This window comes from Chrysemys picta, chromosome 3, assembly GCF_011386835.1.
Source record: "Chrysemys picta bellii isolate R12L10 chromosome 3, ASM1138683v2, whole genome shotgun sequence".
NCBI classification, from domain to species: Eukaryota; Metazoa; Chordata; order Testudines; family Emydidae; genus Chrysemys; species Chrysemys picta.
In genome coordinates, this window is record NC_088793.1 from 149,823,772 (window position 1) to 149,846,456 (window position 22,685).

Below are 22,685 nucleotides of genomic sequence, written 5' to 3' on the forward strand. Positions count from 1 at the left end.
AACTGAAAAGTCAGTTATTCACACATTTCTGTTCAGGGGCCTATATCCCACTGATTTCATGTAAAGGCTTTTGAAAATTTTACCGTGGGTCTCATGGATGAGTCTCAAAGGAGAAATATAATTCTAGCTCTTTGAATATATTGCCTTCTCTGTTCTCCTTCCAAACTTCTTCAGAGAAGTGGGATTTAAGCAGTGGAAAAAATGAAGGCTGTTGTGTCACCAGAGCCCTTTGTTTCTTTGCTTTAATAGTCATGGGGGATGCTTTCACAGCCCTAATGGGCACTGCTTTTTTTTTAAGTGATTCCAAGCTCTGTGTCACAATGGGTTTGCATCCCATAATGCAGATCTACAGAGTCAATATACTTGAAATATAGTTACTGGTATGTTAATCTTTCTATCTTCCTCCCTTCCACTCCCAACACCTCAAGTTATACTTAACAAGAAATTATGTGCAGTTCTAATACATACCAGTGAAAGTAAGCTCTGTGGAAATAAAAACAATACATGGCAGATTGAATATTCTGTAAAGATTATACCTTTGATAAAAGTAAAGAGTCGCCTCAAGTCACTTTTTGGGCATTCTTGCTTTATTCTTGACAGTATAAAATATGCAGAACATGAAAGTATATTATCTACTAATAGCAAATTTGATTAGACTACAGAAATTTCTATTTTATCTAAAATATTTTTCCTTTGATACACTTTTGTAACTCTTTTGGCATTAGTGGGATTTATGGACACACTTCAATGATTCATATACCCCTTACATATACCCCTTGACTATTTAAACAATTTTGTATATGCTGATGGTTTGTAAATATAGAATTTGCCTTAACACACTTGAAGAGTTAATATTCACTTTGGTTAAAATTTGTTTGCTTTAGGAAGGACCCATGGTTCCAAATACACCACCACAAGAAGCCAGCAATAGGTTACAAATATTCCAGGTAAGAAAAAAATTAGTTTTGAAATGTTAAATTGAGAGTCATAGTTGTGAGTCAAAATGAGTTTAGAAAAAGATCCATTACTATCTCTGGAACACGGGAATTGATGGACAATATTGAGCATTACTCTGTAAATTACTTAGATCATAAACTCTTCAGAGCAGGGATTTTCTCTTACTGTGTGATTATACAGCACCTAGCACTATGGGCCCTGTGCTCAACTGGGACCTTGAAACACTGCTGTGATGCAAATAATAACAACAAGAAGAAAAACTTAATTTGTTCAGTGTGTTTTCTACAGACATTTTCTGCATTAGAAACAGAAATTCTCAGGGGATTTTAGGGATTGATTTCTGCAGCAAAGATACACAGTTGATATGTACCTTTGCTTCATTCTGTTAGTCACAGTCAAATGGCTGTATGCCTTTTCTTCAAAACCAACACCTCTAGCTCCCTTAAAGTTTTTGTTTCCTCATTAGACACTTGCTGCCAAGCTTGATAGTTTCCTAAAACCAATTTTCACTTGATGCAACAGTGTTAATCTGTCTCTGCTGTGGCCCCTACCCTTGACTGGAAGGATTGAAGAGAACACCATCTGCGCTCCCAACTCCCTCACCCTTAATCCCAGAGCCCTGTAGTTATTTCTGATCTGCTGCAGGACATATCTCGCAGTATCATTAGTGCCCACATGGATGAGTAGCATGGGGTAGTAGTCAGAGGGCTGGATGATCCTCAACAGTCCCTCCGTAGCATCTGGGATACGGGCCCCTGGCATGCAGCATACCTCCTGGGATGCCATGTCAGGGCGACAGATGGGTGCCTCTGTCCCCCTCAGAAGAGAGTCTCCAACCACCACTAGCCTATATTTCCTCCTGAGAGTGGTGGCTGTGATCCTCCCAGCCTTGGGGATATATGGCTTCTCCTCTTCAACCTTTCGGGGTGATTCCTCATCACTCGTTGCCAGGGCAGCATTAACAGTTCTTCATCACCATGGTGAGTGAGTTGGGAGTAGGGGTGGAGCACTGCCTGCTGCCAGAAGTAACCAGCAGCCAGTATCCTCTCTGTACCAAAGCCTTATCCTCCTTCCCTGGTCGCATGACAGCAGTCCTTTCTAGCTGGATAGCTTCCTCAGCCTTGGAAGTCTCCATATGAATACTGTCAATTAATTGTTTAATTACAGTTTTTCCATGCATAACAAAAGACATTAGAACAGACTTGATAAAGGTATATTGAAACCTAATCATTTATCAAGTCTAAAGGACCTAGGTAAAGCCTTTCAAACCTCACTGCCTAAAACTGGGCATCTCAATTGGCCATCTTAATAAAGATAAGTAGGTTTTCAGTGGTGCTGAGCACTCACAAAACCTCTGAAAACCAGGTTGCTTTTTTGTGTGCTCCTTAATATACAGTTCGGTGTCACATTTAAAATTTGTGGACATCACCAGATGAGTGTGAGACAAAGATGGGGCATGCACGACACCACCCAGTAATTGCCCTGGGTACCTGACTCATGCATGTACACAGAGCTGTGTTGCCGCTTGCTCCTGTTCTCTGTCTGGGCCAGGCGGGAGGTGAGTGAGGTCAGAGCTGGGCTGAGCTTCCTGGATTTGGGGGAGCTGGGACCTCTCTGCACAGAGCAGGCAGAGCTCCCTGCCCACCTTGCCTTGGAGGGGCCCCCCGGGGCTGAGCGGGATGCTCGTCTTGAGGGCCCCTGCATGCTGGCCTCTCCACTGAGGCTGCCTTGGATGGGGCTGGTTTAGGAGGCAATAACAATGGGAGTTTTTGCCTCACTAGCAATGGGATTGAGCCCTCCTATTCATTTCCCAGTCCCATTGGGACCCTCAGAGCTTCACCCAGTCTGCTCAGAACCTTACTGGAAAATTTCATGGAGCAAGCAGGCTCCAAGCCATGATCCAGCCACTCGTCACACTCATGCTTAGCACAGATCTAGTGCTTTGCTGCCAGGGATCTCAAAGTACACTGTAAATGGAAGTGGATATTGCCATCCCCATCTTATGGGAGGGGAAACTGAGGCACAGAGCAGGGACATGATTTGCTCAGGGTCACCCAGCAAGTCTGTAACAGAGCTGGGAATAGAACCCAGGAGTTCTATCTCTCAGTCCCTCTGCTGTAACCACTGGCCCAAACTCCTTTTCCAGCACATATGTGACCTATGCCCTTCCAAAGTATCCCTCTCCTAGGCTGCAATCCTGCTCCCCAGGAAATCAATTCCCTAGCTCCCATGGGGGCCAGGTGTCTACATGCTTCCCTTGGGCTGGGGTCTGCCTTGCAGGGGGCTTTCCCCTGCGTGGTGGCTGGGTCCCTGGGACGCTGAGTGTGGGCACAAAGCAGCCTGGTGAGCACAGGCCCTGTACAGGGCTCAGCCAGCTTTAGGAGCCAAGTGTGCTTGGCCTTTGTGGAAGTATAAATGAGTCAAGGCCATTTTGCGGTGTGGCCCATGACCTGGAATATGGTTAGAGGGGATAGGGCCCATGAGCCACGGGGCTTTCTTGCTGGGTGCAACAAAGCAATCCAACTGCAGAGAGTGGCTAGGCAGCCCGGGAGCATCTCCCCCAGACTCTCTGCTGCCTCCTTGCCCCATGTGGAGCTTTGCCTGTTCGCCCCTCCTTGCCCTATGTATTGCCCCGCCTGTTACTGCTGCTTCTCCCCACCTGTTGCTCTCCCCCTTGCTGCCCTGCATGCTGCTGCCCCTCTCCCTGCCCCTTCTCTTCCTGAACACCTGTTGCTTGGACTGTTGCCGCTCTCCCCACCCCTCGTGTGGGTGCCTGGACTGTTGTCCCCCACCCCCTTTCCTGCTCCGCTTGTTGGAGTGCTGGAACCCGGCTCACCATCAAGTGACCCAGCCAGGTCACGGCACTCGGGTCTCTCCAGACACTGCTGGATCCAAGCAGGCCTGGGAGCAGAGAGCAGCTCTTCGTGGCTCCAGCCGCAGCTGCTGCTCTTCCCACCCCCTCAGTGGAAGAGGCCGGTTATTACAGGAAACTGGACTTTTAGCACAGCTAACTGGACACTGCCAGGTTCCCTTTTTGACTGGACATTCCGACTGAAAACCTGACTCGTGACTCTATTGCCAACTGTGTTATTTATTAGCAATCCCAATGGGCCTGGCACTTTGCAAGAGTTTTCCTTCAGGAGCCTGTGGAAAGCAACAATATGCAGTGAGATGGAAGCAGTTTCTTCAAAACAAAGCATGGTTTATTTGCTAAAAGATTCACATCACTCAGAGAAAAAGATTTAAGATAACAGACTTCTGTGCATACTGTGTCACCTATGCTTGGCATTCCCTTCAAGCCCCTAGGTAGACATGGGTTTGCCTTGGTGTCCGCTGTTCTCTTGAGGACCAAATTACAGTTTGTCTGCTGCAGATCCCTCACTCCCAGTCGGTGTCTCTTGGTCAACCTGCAGCTGCTGAAAACTCCCCCCACCCCTCCTTTTCTGTAGGGCATGTCTTTTAATAGATCAGTGTTTTGATGTTCAGATTCTCAGCCTTGGCAAACAGTCACATTGCCAGGGTTGGAACTGAGAAGTCCCTCTTCATGGCTATAAATGTAACTATTGTGTATGAGGGGATGCTTCTTATCTAGGCTACTGGTTATCCTTTTCTACTTTTCTTCTCTACAACCCCTCTTGACCTAACTATGCATTCAGGCAAGGTAAACGGAAAGGCATATGTTAATAGTAAAAAGTAATACAAATATTTTCCAATTCTCCATACTTATGGAATGGTAATTGCCAGAATCACTCATCCTTCCTTTTTTTAAATTGATTCTATATTTGGTTTTCACCAGTCTTCTGGCAGTACACTTTGCTTAACAAGTTATATAATTCTGGCTCTATTTAATGGTTTTTTCTAGTTGTGTCCACACCAGTTAATACAATGTTTAATTTCTCCTGACTGTATAATATAATGTGGCTTTAAGTGCACATCCTTTTTTATAAAATATTTCTGCAGATCTTTGTTGTGCACATTTTCTCTGTTTAGCTGGAGCATCTGTAATATTAAATGAGACAATGTTTTTTAAAAATCTGTTAAATTGTAGTCTGCCCCTATTGTGGCATTCCTTGTTGACACTAGAAAAAACACTCCCCACTGTAGGTAGAAATTGAACAGGATTTAAAATCAAATGTATGTCCTTTGGAGACCAAAAGATGTTACTAGATATTTCTTTGTATACATATTGCAGACTTAAGATAGCTTTATAATTGGATAGCAGTTTATGATAATTAGAGGATCTCTTAGTTATCAAATGTATATCCTGTTTGCATTTTTAAATCTTAATTTGATCAGGCCAATTTTGATGAACTCTGGAGGAAATTTGTCACTTATTCATCTGGTGAACAGCTGTTTGGATTACCTGTCACAGACTATGAAGTTTTACATAAAATCAGGTAATGGAAAATAGAGCTATCTTCAAGAACATGTTAAGTATTTTAGAAATGCTGGAGTGAATTGAAAAAGGGCATTTGTACAAAAATATATGTACTTATCCCATCATTTCTGGCAGACCTTATGTGGTATAAAAGAGCAGGGTTCTTGCAACTCTTAGCAGAGGGAGGAGCATGAACTGAGGTATCCGAAGGAAGGTGAAGACCAGCTGTGGTCTGGAATTAGAATGGAGCTGGAGCTGCAGAGTCATGGCTGACTGTGTGCTCTGTCCATGGAGTGGGACTGGCTGGAAGTAAAACTGCAATTGGGCTCTAACGTGGCACTGACTGGAGCCAGGAAGTGGTGTTTCAGTTGGGGAGTGAGGAATGACCAGGGTCTGGAGCCAGGCAGCAGGGACTAGCTGGGGATTCAGAGATGGAGACAGTCTGAGGGTTTGGGGAATTGGTATGACTGGGGAAATGATATAAGTATTGCATCTAGTCCATGAAAAAACTTTGCATGCCTGTCACAGAAAGTGTAGAACAGTATTCAAGCTTCCTTTGGATGGCTCACAGAGGTTTTTGCAGCTGTAGGTTAAATTAAAAAAACCCAAAACAATCCACAAAGGGAGATTACAACACAGAATCTTTGTTAACTTGAAGGTAGGATTTCATAGTACAATTTAAGAAAAGATACACCATTAAACATATCTGTAAAGCCCCAAAGTATTAAAAACCATAGCAATTGAAAACTAAAGTTACACAAACAATTCTGCCACTATTTTTAACACTCAGTACATATACACAGACCATTTAACATCCAAACAACTTTAACTTTGGCCCTGTATCAAAATCCAGAGGATCAGATCCTCAGCAAGTGTGAATCAGCATAGCTCCTTTGAAAGATCAGGTCCAGAAACTTTAAAACCTTACCCTTATTCATACAATTGTTCTAAAAAGTTGGCTTTCATAGAATTCTAATTATAGTATATTGAACTCACTCATTTCTCTCTGTGTTTGCCTGTTTGATATTTGTACAATATTGTATAGTATAGTCTTCTATTTACTCATTCCTTTATATTGGAATAATATGAGAGCAAGGTATTTTGTTTTTATTTAGGTTTCTCTACCTAGATAAATATATTGGTATGATATCATTTAAATACTAAATATAAATATTTCTTTGTAAGTCAGTCCTCCAGCTTTTTAATAATTTTTGTTAATATTCTATGAATTCCATCCAATTTATTGAAAACTTTCTGGTATTGAGACAGCCAGAACTATATACAGTATTCCAACGGTTCTCCAACCTCTGCTGTATAGAAAGCAACAATCATCCTGGTCCATGATACAATGCCTGTACAAAGGCAGCCCAAAATTAATTAGAAATTGTTATTAATATAATCTTGCAAATTCATGTCAAACTCATTGTCCCCTGCTAAATCCATTTCTGCTATACCTATTAAAGCATTATTCTAAAATTTGATAGTCTTGGACATCCCCCTGCCTCTCATATTCCACAGCTTTTTGGTCAGAAGTTCATTTATCTGGTCTTTCTATACAAACCCGTTAATCATTTCCTCCAGTTTCTTAAACCATTTCAGGAGGGGAATATTAAAAGAAATCTTCAAATAAAAACTAATATGTGGGCAATATGGATCTTATTAATATAACTTTTTTTCCTCCAGATTAACAAATGTAACCTAGGGCTTGTCTACACAGGGGGGTTAAACTGGGTTGAATTGAACTAATATAGTTTGAAAACACTTTCATGCACACAACACCATTCATTGTAATGTACTAACTGCATTTATCAAACTCTTGAGTCCTCTTTCAAAGTGAACTAAGTTTGTGTTAGTTCAGTCTATTGTTTATGTGCATGCATTGCAGCTGCACACTACTTTGGCAGCCCTCCAACTGCTATCCCACACTGCTTTGTGGGCGACCATCACTGACTTGTCCATTTACCTGTGTGCCCTGCACTGCTCTGGTGTCAAGTTGACTGGATGTCCCCATTTGCTCCTTGATTAAAAAATATCTGCATTGCTGTGATATTGCCTTACAACATGCCTTGAGCAGCTGCTTGGAGCTGTACTGAGACCCTTGATCTTATCCACAATCTGGGAAGAAGCATCAATGCAGGAAGATCTTGTGGCCAGGCACCAGAATAAAGATAATTTTGTGTACATTGCTAAACAGATGTCTGTGAGGCATCAGAACCAGATCACCTACCAGTGCAGAATAAAGACCAAACAGCTCAGGAGAATGTACATTAAAACCAAGGATACCAGGAAAGGTCCAGCAGTGGAAATGTGATCTATCCATTTTTGAAGGAGCTGGACACAGTTTTGATACATTACACCAGAAGTCGGCAACCTCTGGCACGCAGCCCATCAGGGTAATTTGCTGGCGGGCTGAGAGACATTTTGTGTTGGCCACCGCTTCCCGCAGCTCCCATTGGCTGGGAACGGTGAACCGCGGCCACTGGGAGCTGCGAGGGGCCGTGCCTGCGGGCGGTCAACATAAACAAAATGTCTCGCAGCCTGCCAGTGGATTACCCTGATGGGCCACGTGCCGAAGGTTGCCGACCCCTGCATCACACCACTACTGAAACTTGCCTCCCCCTCTGCTGCCCCACTCCAAGGATGAGCAGCAAGAGTCATCGGAGGATGAACACGAGGAGCCTACTGAAAAGCTGTCCCCAGCAAGCCACGATGTGTTCAGGACTCAGAACCTTGTTGCCAGGTAGAAAGCGATCCTGATTCCTGCCATGTAGGAATTGAGCATGATGCCTAGCCAATTCCTAGCCTGAAATACAGGCCAGGATTGAGGAGACACATCCTATTGAGGAAAACTTGTCATGTATCTATCTGTCTTTAAAATGTATTATTATTATGCTATACTGCCATGCTACCTTCTGTTCTGGATGCCTAATGGCCACAGCCATTTTAGGCAGATATGAACTAGGAGCCTTTCTGAGTCTCCAGCCCCCTCCTCAACTCCCTCCTTTGCCCCATACATTTTGCCTCCCCCCGCCAATACATGTTTTCAAAATAGAAGCTGCTCATGCCAGAAAACTGACCTGTCTCAGGTTAAAGCTCTGATTATCGACCATTTTGAAGCCCGCACCATGACCTATCTGCCTATGTTCCTTTCCCCTCCCCACATCTGTCCTGCCTGGTGACCTCATGTCGCAGTATATCAGGCGCCGCTGGCCCACGCCCTCTCAGCTTCTTCTTACTGCTAGAGCACAGACATCCTCTGCAGCCTTCCTTGCTCAAGTGCCGATCCAAGAATTTGTCGGGCCGCCACCTGGTTGTCCGTTCATATCTTTGCCTTGCACTATGCACTGATCCAGCAGGCTCGAGATGATGCTGGCTTTGGCAGAGCAGTGCTGCAAGCTGCACGACGGTGAACTCTGAGACTACCTCCATTGATACTGCTTGCGAGTCACCTAGAATGGAATTGACATGAGCAAGTACTTCAAAGAAGAAAAAACGGTTATCTACCTTTCGTAACTGTTGTTCTTCGAGATGTGTTGCTCATGTCCATTCCATTACCCATCCTCCTGCCCCTCTCTCGGAGTTGTCAGCAAGAAGGAACTAAGAGGGCATTGGCTGGTGGTGCCTGATATACTGCAGCATGAGTGCGGCACTCTAGAGGGCACCACAGCTGTCCCTATGGGTACCATTAAGGCAAAAATCTCTGACGGCCGCACATGTGAGCGCGCACACACCTAGAATGGAATGGACATGAGCAACCATCTCGAAGAACAATAGTTACAAAAGGTAAGTAACCTTACCTGATGATGGAGATTTCTCTGAGACCGGCCGCTGACCCTAGTCCTGGGACTCCCCCAGAGAAACAATCCCCGATGCAACCATCAACGTCCATAGGACATCAAACTCTGGTGGCATCAAAGAGGAAATCTACTGATTCCTCTCACAAAAGCTCAGAAAAGAGGGCTACAGTTTCTCAGATTGAAGAATTGACCAGGAGAAAGAGATCCCTGGCAACATCAGTGACCTTGGTACCGACAGAGCCGCAGCGCAGTACCCATGAGACATTAGGCTCATCAAGTACCAGTACCAGCACTAAACCTAAAAACCAGAGGGGCAAAGCTAAGTAGCGTCGGTACCATCTGACAAGAGAAGTGGTAGAGACCAGAATACCTCTTCTAAACAGCATCTCTGGAGACAAGGAAAGCCACAGTACTGAGCACTTCAATCAGAGAGACCTCTTCTGGCTGATCATCAGACAAAAGACTACAGCTGCCACTGACTCCTTGATAGTCATTGGCCTTTCTAGACAAACTTTGTCAGTACCAATTACCACGGCAGTACTACAGGAATTTCATTTCTCCAAGGACCTCTTGGTTTCAGAGAAACTGGAATCCCTGCTGCTCGGTACTGGTGGTGTGGTACTGACCACATCTCGGTCTCTGGAATCCCCTATGGTACTAGGACACTCACCACCAGCCTCTTTATCTGTTCGACCTCTATCAAGTGAAAATGAAGAGGACAATGATAATTTATCTTTGCTCTAAGTGCAAAGTTGCCCAGGGCAATGCCAAGGGACCAGTCACCTAGAACCATGACAGGACTGACAAGGCCCACCCACTTGGTATGGATATTTTTGGGTACCATCAGCCATGCCCTTCACACCATCCCAGTGGCTGTAGTGGGAGCCATGGGCAGCCTACAGACACCAGTCCTCTAGGATCTTGAGTGTCTCCCATAGGGATAGAGGAAGATGATCTCTCTCAGCTTCCATTTCTAGACTCCCTGATCCCCAAGAGGAGACCTTTGAGAAGCAGGAGGCAAGGCTGGATCAAGAAATTACTCCAGCAATACACATTTCCACTCCAGGTGAAGTCGTGATGCCTCTTCCACCATCTACGGCACATGACCTTAAGTAATTTTTGGACTTCACTAGGAGAGTGATAGACACACTTCAGATCCCCCTTGAAGAAATAAAGGAGTTGCAAAACAAGCTGTTGGACATCCTCCATACATCCTCACCAGCACATATTGCATTCCTGATCAACAAGGCCCGACTAGACCTAGGCAAGGTCATCTGGCAAACGCTGGCCATGATAATTCCCACATGCAAAAGTGCAGACAAAAATATTATGTCCCTTCTATGATTGTGGACTTTTTATTTTCCCAACCATCCCCAAATTCCCTTCTTGTATACACTGTAAACACACGTGGCAAATAGCACCGTGCTAAATCAACACTCTACGACAAGGACTGGTAATGACTCGCCTTATTTGGCAGGAAGTCATATTCATCAGCAACCTTACAATTTCAGATTGCTAATTATCAGGCCCTTATGGTTAAATATTATATCAATTATGGAAAACTTAATGCCTTTATTAAACATCTCCCAAATGATCAAAGAGAACAGTTCCAAGCCATCATTGCCGAAAGCCAGTTTCTGGCAAGGACAGCAATACAGACTGCATTAGACGCTGGAGACACAGCTGCCTGCTCCATATCAATGGCAGTAGTGATGAAGAGAGCTTCCTGGCTTCACCTTTCCATTCTCCCAAGAGAAGTCTAAATGACCATGGAGGACCTTCCATTCAAAGAATCCAAACTCTTTGCAGAAAAGACAGACGCCTCACTATGCACACTGAAGGACTGAAGAGCCACTGTCATAACTATAAAGGGAAGGGTAATAGCTGTCCTGTGTACAGTACTATAAAAATCCCTCCTGGCCAGAGACTCCAAAATCCTTTTCCCTGTAAAGGGTTAAGAAGCTCAGGTAACCTGGCTGGCATCTGACCTAAAGGACCAATAAGGGGACAAGATACTTTCAAATCTTGGGGGGGGAAAGCTTTTGTTTGTGTTCTTTGTTTGGGAGTGTGTTCGTTCTCGGTACTGAGAGGGACCAGACATCAATCCAGGTTCTCCACATCTTTCTAAGCAAGTCTCTCCTATTTCAAACTTGTAAGTAAATAGCCAGGCAAGGCGTGTTAGTTTTCCTTTGTTTTTCTCAACTTGTAAATGTACCTTTTACCAGAGTGTTTATCTTTGTTTGCTGTACTTTGAACCTAAGACTAGAGGGGAGTCCTCTGGGCTCTTTAAGTTTGATTACCCTGTAAGGTTATTTCCATACTGATTTTACAGAGATGATTTTTACCTTTTTCTTTAATTAAAAACCTTCTTTTTAGGAACCTGATTGATTTTTCCTTGTTCAAGATCCAAGGGGTTTGGATCTTGATTCACCAGGAGTTGGTGGGAGGAAGGAGGGGAATGGTTAATTTCTCCTTGTTCAAGATCCAAGGGGTTTGGATCTTGATTCACCAGGAGTTGGTGGGAGGAAGGAGGGGAATGGTTAATTTCTCCTTGTTTTAGATCCAAGGGGTTTGGATCTTGATTCACCAGGAGTTGGTGGGAGGAAGGAGGGGAATGGTTAATTTCTCCTTGTTTTAGATCCAAGGGGTTTGGATCTTGATTCACCAGGAGTTGGTGGGAGGAAGGAGGGGAATGGTTAATTTCTCCTTGTTTTAGATCCAAGGGGTTTGGATCTTGATTCACCAGGAGTTGGTGGGAGGAAGGAGGGGAATGGTTAATTTCTCCTTGTTTTAGATCCAAGGGGTTTGGATCTTGATTCACCAGGAGTTGGTGGGAGGAAGGAGGGGAATGGTTAATTTCTCCTTGTTTTAGATCCAAGGGGTTTGGATCTTGATTCACCAGGAGTTGGTGGGAGGAAGGAGGGGGAATGGTTAATTTCTCCTTGTTTTAAGATCCAAGGGGTTTGGATTTGTTTTCACCAGGGATTTGGTGAAGGTTTTTCAAGGTTTCCCAGGAATGGAATCCATTGAAATGGTGGCAGCAGAACCAGAGCTAAGCTGGTAGTTAAGCTTAGAAGTTTTCATGCAGGCCCCTACATTTGTACCCTAAAGTTCAAAGTGGGGATCCAGCCTTGACATTATGCTCTACACACTGGCACAAAAAAGACAGTACAGTTAGTCACAGACATCACAAAGATCCCGACCAGTCCAGTTTCCTCCATCTCAGAGACAATACAAACCCCAGCAGAAGAGATAACAGGTGCAGAAATGAAAGCCTACAGCTCCCCAAACTTCAACTGTGCAGCCCTCAATGTCGAAACATCAATTTTGATACATTGGTTGAGGCCCCAAGCAACCACTGCCATCATCAATTGCTGCAAAACTCGAACCATCTACAACCCTTTGGACACTGCCTTATTCTTTTTCAACAAAACTGGGAAAAGATAACATCAGACAACTGGGTACTGGAGATCATCTCCAATGATTATTCAATCCATTTTACCTCCCTCCTTCCTACCCATCTCCCTCCCTCCTACCCATCCTCCCTCCCCACCCTCTTCAGGGACTCTCCTCACGAGAACCTGTTAAGTCAGGAAATAAATCATCTCCTAAACCTTGGTGCTATAGAACCAGTTCCAAATGAACACAGAGGGAAGGGTTTCTATTCCAAATACTTGCCAATATCAGAAAAAAACAGAGGATGGAGACCCATTCTCAATCTGAGAGCACTAAACAAATATGGAAAGGCACAAAGATTCAAGATGGTTACATTAGCAGCAATAATTCCATCTCTAGACCAGGGAGACTTCTTCTCAGTCCTCGACCTACAAAGATGCTAATTTTCACATTGTGATTCAACCATCCTACAGAAGGTTCCTCAGGTTCACTTTTGGTCAAGACCATTTTCAATACAGGGTACTTCCATTTAGCCTGTCACCCAGTGTGTTCTTGAAGGTCCTATCTGTGGTAGCGGCCCACCTTCATAAATCAAGAAACATGATGTACCTGTATCTAGATGACTACCTACCCAAGGCATGAGCCTTTGATGACACCCTAGTGGCCACGCAAAAGACTACAGATGTATTCATACAATGGGGACTTCAGCTGAACACTCAAAAATTGACTTTGACTCCTGGGCACCATCTGGAATTCATAGGAGCCTATCTCAGTGCAGTGAAGGTCAAAGCCTTCCTCCCACTACACAGGTTCAACACCCTAACTGTCTTAATAGACAACATTCAGACCAGCCCCAGATCTCGGCCAGAAATTGCCTCCAACTACTTGGGCACATGGTGGCAGGCACCTTTGTTATAAGTCATACAACATTTCACATGCATTGCTTTCAGGCATGACTCAAAACGGTATACGCACCAAACAGAGACACATTGAATAAACAAACTATTGTCGACTCTCAAAGACTCTCTCTGAGTGGTAGAAAGATCCTCAGAATGTCTGCATAGGGGTCCCCTTCACACACAGCCACCTCCAACATTGAAACTGGCAACAGACACATCTTTACTGGGCTCGGAAGCTCATCTAGACAATCACACAGTTCAGGGCAAATGGCCCCCCATAGAATCAATGCTCCATAGCAACCTATTGGAGCTCAGACTGGTCAGGAATGCTTGTGCACATTTCCTACCATTGATCAATGGTGAACATATAAAGGTTATGACAGACAACATAGCATGAATGTTCTACATGAATCACCAGGGAGGAGCGAGATCACCATCCCTTTCTGCAGAGGCAGTGAAACTGTGGAATTGATGTATTCGGCACAGCATCATTATATCAGTAGCCTACCTGCTGGGTGTACAGAATACCTTAGTGGACACCTTTTTTTGCTTTTTTCCCCTTCTGTTTGAAACCTTTGTTGCTTTTTTCCCTCTTTTTCTATTCTCCTCTGGCACTTGTTTACTTCTGACACCATGTCATGCTCCTGTATCAGATATAGACTGACTACAGAACTGTCTTCTGAGCAAGATACACACCAGATATGTTCAGTACAAGAGCCTTTAATGTTCTGCCTGTATGGCTCAAATAAGATATGTTGCCACAGTAGCACCTAGTGGCCAAACAGTATAATACAGCTTATCATTCCATTACACAAGTGGCCTTCCAAAAGCTTCATTAACCAGGTCAGCAGAGGATATGCTGGGTCTTCCAGGATAACTAGAGTAATCGTCACACCATTAATGTCCACAGGGAACAAATTGTCCTTTCTCCATTAATTTAAATAGTACTGAGTTTCAAAAGATCCTAGCGACATGCATCCTTCCAGACCATCTTGAAATTATGTTTGTAAATCTGCTATGGTGGTCAACCAGCCCTTGGAACACCATGAAGAAATACCCATACCTTTCTGTTTATTAATTCTGAGCCTTGGTGTGTGTGTGTGGCAAATAATAGGCACATGTAAGGCCATCAATTGCCTTATTACAGTTCGAGAACCCCATGCAGGCAAAGTCATCAATAATCTCTTGATCATTACCATGGTTTGTAAACCACTGCAATGGTACCTTATGTATTGCATCACACGCCTTTGTGACAATGGCCCCAACAGTTCACCTTCCTATGCCTATTTGGTTGGCTACAGACTGGTAGCATTCAGGGATGGCAAACTTCCATATGGCAGTGGCAACCCACTCTTCTACAGGTAAGGGACATCTCATATTGGTACAGTGCTGCTGCAGTTCTGGTACTAGTTCAGCACATATCTCCACATATCCTGGAGTAGCAGTTGCTCGGCATTATCCTCTTTTTCCTCATCATCTTTTGGCTTCCTCTGCTGCTGCTGCTGCTGAAATTCAAGCTTCTGTTGCTGCCACATCATCTGCTCGGTGGTGTACTGGGCGAAGTCCAAAATCAAAGTTATCGAGCTTCAAAAGCTGAAATACAGCCAAAGGAGCTTTTACATATTTGTAGTTGCCAGCACAGTGTTGTGGAGCATTGTTGGGTCCATACTGACCAACAGCAATTTGAAAATGGTGCTAGTCTACTCAGAAAGGAAGCATGTGATTTTTACAAATGTGAACCCACTGGGCTTCTGCTATTCATCCCACAATGCATAGCGAGAAAAATTCCAGAATGCACATGCTGAGCGGTGAGGCAAAGGACCATAGGATATCCTCAGAGAATGCCATGTGTTTAGTACACAGCAAGCTGCTACCATGTGAACACAATGATACAAATTGAAAGAGGGCACAGCTGACTTGTGTGCATGCTATTAGTGCGGCTTGCCTGTTGCATGTGAACTAATGTGCATCAAATCAATCTCCCCCATAGACAAGCCCCTAATTAGTCTACCTGAAACTTTTGCAATATTGTTATTAATATCAAACAACTTGATTATTGGGCTATTCGGACTAGTATTTCACATTGTTTTATTACTTGATTGCTTGTTATTGTTTTCTTTGCTAGAATACATAGAAGACACAGCTTTCTATCCCCTAAGACTTGCATTCTAAAAAGATTTTAGTTATTCTTCTGTACTCATAATAAATGAGCAGAAATTATTACACCATCTTTCAGTAGCTGATTCTAATGGTTGATATGGTTTTTATCTTGTAGGAAGGAGCTAGGATTGCTTCAGAAATTATATGGATTATATGATGCTGTAATGAACAATATCAGTGGGTATTATGAGATACTTTGGACAGATGTAGACATTGAAAAAATTAATGCTGAACTTTTGGACTTTCAAAACAGGTATTTTTCCTAATATGAACTTTTTAACAGGTTAAATTTGAATATAAATAAAGATAACTGCGTTACAAATAACTTAGTATCTTTAAAGCATCTTGATATATATAAATTTGGGAAATTTGTTAATAGCGTTGTCACAGGGTGACTGGCTCCTTTGAGGGGATATGAGTCCCAGCCCCAACTGTTACTAATAAGGTGCCTCTTGGCTGAGGTTGTGGGGCTAGGTTCTGGTGACAACCTGAAGATTACCTGTTCTTTATAAAGGTCAGCAGGAGCTTAGTGTTGGAAAAAGGGTAGGGGAAAGAACCAAGTTTTTAGGTGATTCCCGGACAGATGGCTTAGAGAGTGAACTGTAGGGAGTAGAAAAGCTGCTGCAGAAATCCCTGGGTCAGAGAAAGGATGGGGAGGGACTGAAAGAGATGAGGGAAAAGCCACTTGGAACAGTAAACAATGTTGGGTGAACTATATATTTGGGTATTTTGCCCAAATTTTCTGTTTAATCGATAAACTGTGCCCAGAGGCAAGGACCCACAATGGACTCTGGTGTGACATTAATCCTACCTGGACTACTGAGCTAGCTCACTGGTTTACAGTATTGACTATAAGATTAAAATTTGGAAATCTGTTGAAACATTATATACTATTCTTAAAATATATAGGTAACCTAAAATAACTTGAGATACTGAACATCTTTTACAGTAAATATTCCTGTTATATAATCAGTGGGTGTACTATTGCACTATTCTTGAAAAATTAAAAATATTTTGATACTTTGAAGTCTAATGAGGATTAAGTCATAGTTTGCTCACAAACAAGTTTTCAATTTTTTTTAATTTATTTTATTTTTAGTGCTTTAGAAATTAGCTTTAGTGTTATGTGAGGAAATTTAGCATGGAGGATGGGGGCTAGGATTATGGGACAGAGTAGATTTTTTTTGTTCAGCATAGCTTCTTTCCTCATTCACCACTAATGGCGTTGATGCACTCTCCCCCCCAAGGAATTTGGAGGCAATCCAAAGTTGTTGCTGAAGGCTCCAGGGCTACGCCTCATCCTTCAATTCAAGCTACCAGATGTACAGCCTCTGGTGGCATAATATATTGGTGGTTCAGTTTCTCCTGTGCACTTTGTTTTATAACTTTAATTTTTATTTGTTGTTGGGCAGCAGTAATTTATAATCTTTCTTCCATGTTCTCCTTCTTCCTTGGATTGGGTATTGGATAGTGTGGTGGTTTCAGTCACCTGGATCTGTCACTGCTGTGCCTCCCTTCTAGGATTCCTCTGCCCGCCCTGCTCTTCCACAAACTTTGGGCTAAATCTAAGTGGTGTTCCCTATGTGAGGCAGCATGTATTGGCACTACAGAGGGCAAATTATAGCCTGCCTGTTCACAGCTAGCCAAACCTTGCATAGCCAGGGCACAAGTCTCAGAGTTGAATGGATATGTCAGGACATCACTTTCTCCCAGGAGCTGTGACTCCAATACAGAAAAGCATGGATGTTCTGAACATTTTGGGAAGAGGGATGAGAAGGATGTTATCTGTCTAACCCAGAGAGTAAGTCCAGCATCAGAACTGGGCTGGAGTAGAAAACCTCCTGAAAGGATTCAAAGTCATATTTTTACCCCACCCCGGTATTGAAGTGGGTACTTAGTTCCCTAAGGAAAAAGCAGGGCTCCTACAAAGCCTTTTTCCTCCCATGATGAATCAGGATTCTTATGATCTTCAGGGGTAAGGTGAAGAAATGGGTTTTCTTCTTCAAGTGTCTTGTGCATATTCCCACTCTTTCGATATGCACCGACTGGTGCGGTTGAACGGTGCAGTCTTCTATTAATAGTTGTTATACCAGCACTAATAGCATGTAATGCAGGGTCCATACAGGTGTCTGAAGAACTGTACTCCTCGGGTCCAGTTGATATTTCTACAGCAAAGAAAGACTTGGATAATGATCCGTCTCCACACTCTCTTTCTTACAAGAAGAGGAAGTTAGATGACCCCTTGGTAATGTTGCCTCCACCTCCCAGGACACCTTCTGGCTCTCTTAGAAGAACGATATCTCCTGTATCAATGTTAAGAATACAATGTTAAGAACAGGCTCAGATCCACATTCAGAGGAAGAACTGGATCCAATGACAGAATCTTTGTTAGACACAGACTATTACAAGCACGTGTAACCCCTGACTCTCACATAATACTGGACTGGGCAAATTGGCAGGACTGGCAAATGCCTTCCTGGATTCCTTGGCCTTATTGATCAGCTCCGGGCCTTCCATACCAACCATTCCAAAGTCATGCCTCTGGTTCAGCATCAAACTGGAGATGTTTTTGCAGGTCCACAGCATTAAGATCTAAGTTACACAGATTCAAAACACCCAGACTTGAATGAATATTCAGATCTGAGATGTTTGGATCTTACATTAATGGATCTGATAGAGAGACAAGTCCCCTACTCTAATTCAAGATGTTTTACATGATGAGGAAGAGGAAGTTGAGGTTTCTGTACAGACAAATATTTTGCACAACCAGGACCTTATGGGCATATCCTCTCCAGACAAAAACATTTGAATAGCCTAAGCTGCTTCACCATCTGAGGATGCCATTCAATTCCAAGAATTAGTCAGCAGAATGGTTTCTACGTTGAAATTGCCTTCAGTTTCATTGGAGGAAACTTTGCACCCTGTTTTCAAGTATACTTGAAAATACTTCTTCAAACAAGGTTTCTCTGCCCCTTTTGAATGGTTTATGGCAATCAGGAAATCAAAATGGAATATGCCCATCTTCTTGACAGCCAATTGCAAGAAAGGTGGATAAGCTTTACCAGATTCCGTAAGAAGGGACCAGGAAAGGAGAGCAATACAGCAGCGAACAGACAATCCAGGATGTTTTTGGAGCATGTTGGGCACAACTTCCAGGTGCAAGTGCTGGAGGAACCAACTAGGGGTCGTACTCCTCTTGAGCTGCTGCTCACCAATAGAGAAGAATTGTTAGGGGAAGTAGAAGTGGGTGGCAACCTGCACACCAGTGACTATGAGAGGTCGAGGTCAGGATCCTGACAAAAGGAAGAAGGGAGAGCAGCAGAATACGGACCCTGGACTTCAGAAAAGCAGACTTTGACTCCCTCAGGGAACTGATGGGCAGGATCCCCTGGGAGACTACTTTGAGGGGGAAAGGAGTCCAGGAGAGCTGGCTGTATTTTAAAGAAGCCTTATTGACGGCACAGGAACAAAGAGGATGGAGCTAGGCTATTCTCAGTGGTGGCAGATGACAGAACAAAGAGCAGTGGTCTCAAGTTGCAGTCGGGAAGGTCTAGGTTGGATATTAGGAAAAACTATTTCACTAGGAGGGTAGTGAAGCACTGGAATGGGTTACCAAGGGAGGTGGTGGAATCTCCATCTTTAGAGGTTTTTAAGGCCTGGTTTGACAAAGCCCTGGCTGGGATGATTTAGTTGGGGTTGGTCCTGCTTTGAGCAGTGGGTTGAAATAGATGACCTCCTGAGGTCTCTTCCAACCCTAATCTTCTATGATTCTATGAAGGGTTTTCTTTCATGTACATTCTCCACCTAATTCTCAGGTAGAGGCTTCAACAACTCAAATGCCAAGATTAGGAAAATTTACATTCTACTGTCAGTGACAGAGAAGGGAAAATACTGGATTCTTTGAGAGGGAAGCTATTCTCATCATCTTCTCTAACTAATAACCCATTATAACTCGATCCAGTTTCACCTGTCGGACAAAATTTCTCTGTTCACCAACAACCCCTCTGATGACCACTCCAGAATGGCTAATGCCCTCATTAAAGAGAGAGATTATGTTGCTAAACATACACTGAGGGCATCCTTTGATGTCTCGTACACATCTTCAAAATTGGTAGCAATAACAATAACTCTCGGAAGACATGCCTGGCTACGTTCCTTTTCTCTTCCCTAGGAAACGAAGTCTAAGGTCTCCTTTTAAGAGGAGATTTCCTGCACCTCTTTTCAGATACCAAAGATAGAATTACTAACCTTAGTCTTCTTTGACATCATCATCTTATTTCAAGGGTAGACAATGCTACTAGCAACAACAACCCTCTACTTTTCAGTCATATGACAGATGCCCATTTAGATCCAAGATGCAGCAAAAGAATTTGTCCACCACTTCTTCTTTACTAGCAGTTAGTCTGCAGGTTTGATATGATGTTCGAGAGCAGCAAACCAACCTTGGAGTCTGTTTCCCTTGCATTTGGAGACCATTTAGGCCAATGTTACACCGAATAGATAAAGATCACTACTGACAAATAGGTTTTGGACACCATAAAAATGGTTATATTATCCAGTTAGACAATCTCTCCCCAAACCAACTGCCCTCTTCCTCCCTCTTCAAGGACCACTTCTTACAAGTTGGTGTTAAGAACTGAAATCAACTATATACTAATGGTGGGATCAATATAGGAGATTACAGTAAATCTCAGGAATCTGGGGTTTTACTCCCACTATTTCCTAATTCCAAAGAAAGATAGAAGTCTTCGTCAGATCTAAGATAAACAAGTGCACTCAAAGGATTCACTTCAGAATGTTAACTCTAAGTTCTATTATTCCTTCATATCCAGTCTAAATTGGTTGACTGCTCTCAGTCTCACACACCTTTGTTTTGCCATAGAGCAGGACCATTTGCAATACAGGCATTTGGCTTTTCCTCAGCATCTTGAGTCTTTACAAAATGTCTATCTGTAGTGGCAGCTTTTCTCAGAAGACAATGGATTTTTGTATTTCCCTATTTAGACGATTGGCTCTTAAAAGCAGCTTTAGAGGACAAGCTGAAAAAGGTCACATAATTCACATGCTCTGTGTTCCAAAGTTTGGGTTTATTAATAAAAGAGAAGAAATCCTTATTGACCCCATCACAAAATGTTCTATTCATAGGATCTCAGGCCGATTCCAAAAAGGGCTTACCTTCGGGAGGAAAAATTCCTGAAAATAAAATGAACCATTTAATCTCTACTTCAAAGTCCATCTCAGAAAGTAAAGTTTTTTCTATTATTAAGTGGATGGCGTCATCCACGTATGTCTTGCCTTATGCAAAATTAAGGATTAAACCACTTCCTCACTGCTTGGCAAAGAGCTTCAGCCTGGCAGAATAGAGCATGGAACTAATACATATAATTACAAAGAAAATCCAAAGATTTACCTGGTGGTAGATGGATCTGAAACATGTTCTGACAGGAGTGATGTTCAGTTCTCCCTCCCTCCCTATGATAATTAGTACAGACTCCTCTAAAATACCTTGAGATGCAGATCTCAACAAGTTTGTAACAAGGGGGCTGTGGAATTGGCAGGAGTGTCATCTACACATCAGCATTCTAGGGTTAAGAGCAATTCTGTTGGCAGTCAGATACTTTCTTCCCTAGATACAAGGAGCCACAGGCAATATGACAACAATGTACTATGTAATCAACCAGCGAGGAGCCCGATCATTGCAGCTTTGCAAGGAGACAATGAAACTTTGGGATTTCTCATGAAGTGTATCCAGCATCTCTACTTCTTCTTTGAGTAGTGTCCCTATGGGTGCTCCAATGTACTGTAGGTGTATGTGTGTCCCTGTGCTTCTGATGGTAGCAGTGTCTGTTGGGTCTGCACATTCACTCTCCCATCCTCATCCTCTGCCTCAGGGCTAATTAGTGCTGTGTGGGTGAAACACCCTCAGTTCCTTCTCAACCACCCCTGGGTAGAGACAGAGCAATTAGCAGTCCATTCATGGATACTTCATTCTTATTTAGTTTTAGTGTTTTTCTTCTTAGTCTCCTAGAGTTTCCTTTTGTTTTTTCTTTTCCCGTTTAAAAAAAAAAAAAGGTTTTTGCTTTACCCTTCCTTCCCCCTTCTATAACTGATGATTGCCTTTAGTAAGGGGTATGCCTAGTTTGCCCAGGTTTAAGAGGTGCCTCTCCTACAAGGAGTCCATTCCAGTAACGGACTGGCAATGTTAACATCTTCTTTTGATCTCTGAATTAACAATACAGCGATAGACAGGAACTGTTTGGTTACATTGTTAACCTCTAACAATATATATGTAAACACACAAAACCACAAACATTATCTACTAATATGTTTCTAAAGGTTGAATCTGGGTCAATTAGCTTCTATTTGTGTAACCCTTTCAGGCCCTGTGTAACAGCATCTTTCAGGCTTGCTCCTTCTTTCCAAAGCAAACTTCAGATGCTTCTCAGAGTCAACGGACTTTCTGACACAACAACAGGGGAAAGTGTACCATCCGGATCCATTGTCATTGCGTCTGACAGCAAGGGCAATGGGACTTGGACCAAGTTACAGAAATCCTCTCTGTGGATACACAAGATATTCTACTAAATGCTTGAAGACAATCAAATAGGAAATGTTATGAGTTAAAATGGAAAAGATTTTTACTATGGGTATCCGATAAAGCTGTCCTCTGGTGTCGATGCCTTGTCATGGTGGGACAGTTTGCATGCTCTAACGATCCCCACAGTCTGTGTTGGCAGGGGCTTTTTGCTCCTGGTAGGTTCAACCATGCTGATTGGTCTGTCTATGTGTGTGTGTGGCGGGGGGGGCAACAAAACAGACACCTTGGTCCTCCAGATTGGGCTTTAGGCACAGGGCTAACAACCCTGTCCTGTAAAAAACAAAATATGTTACGGAAACAGCAATGGAGAAATCGACCATTACTGTGTGTGATAGCCTTCAGGAGTCAATGACCCATATGACTGCCAGTGGTGAAAGCCGAAAGGAAGCCACTGGCATGAAGACTGAAGTGCTCAATACCAAGACAAAAACCAAACTTGGTTTTTGGAACATACGGACAATATATGAAACAGGGAAGCTAGCTCAGATCACAGCAGAGAT

The 22,685-nt window shown here is 43.2% G+C and overlaps 1 protein-coding gene across 1 annotated transcript in view; it reads left to right on the forward strand.

The window, feature by feature from the left end:
• DNAH8 (dynein axonemal heavy chain 8) overlaps positions 1-22,685 on the forward strand; it is a 595,636-nt gene that overhangs the window by 278,930 nt on the left and 294,021 nt on the right. Inside the window, exons 33-35 of the mRNA XM_065589982.1 lie at positions 885-947; positions 5,254-5,354; positions 15,703-15,840. Of these exons, the coding sequence (XP_065446054.1) occupies positions 885-947; positions 5,254-5,354; positions 15,703-15,840 (302 nt within the window). The remainder of the gene's footprint in view (positions 1-884; positions 948-5,253; positions 5,355-15,702; positions 15,841-22,685) is intronic.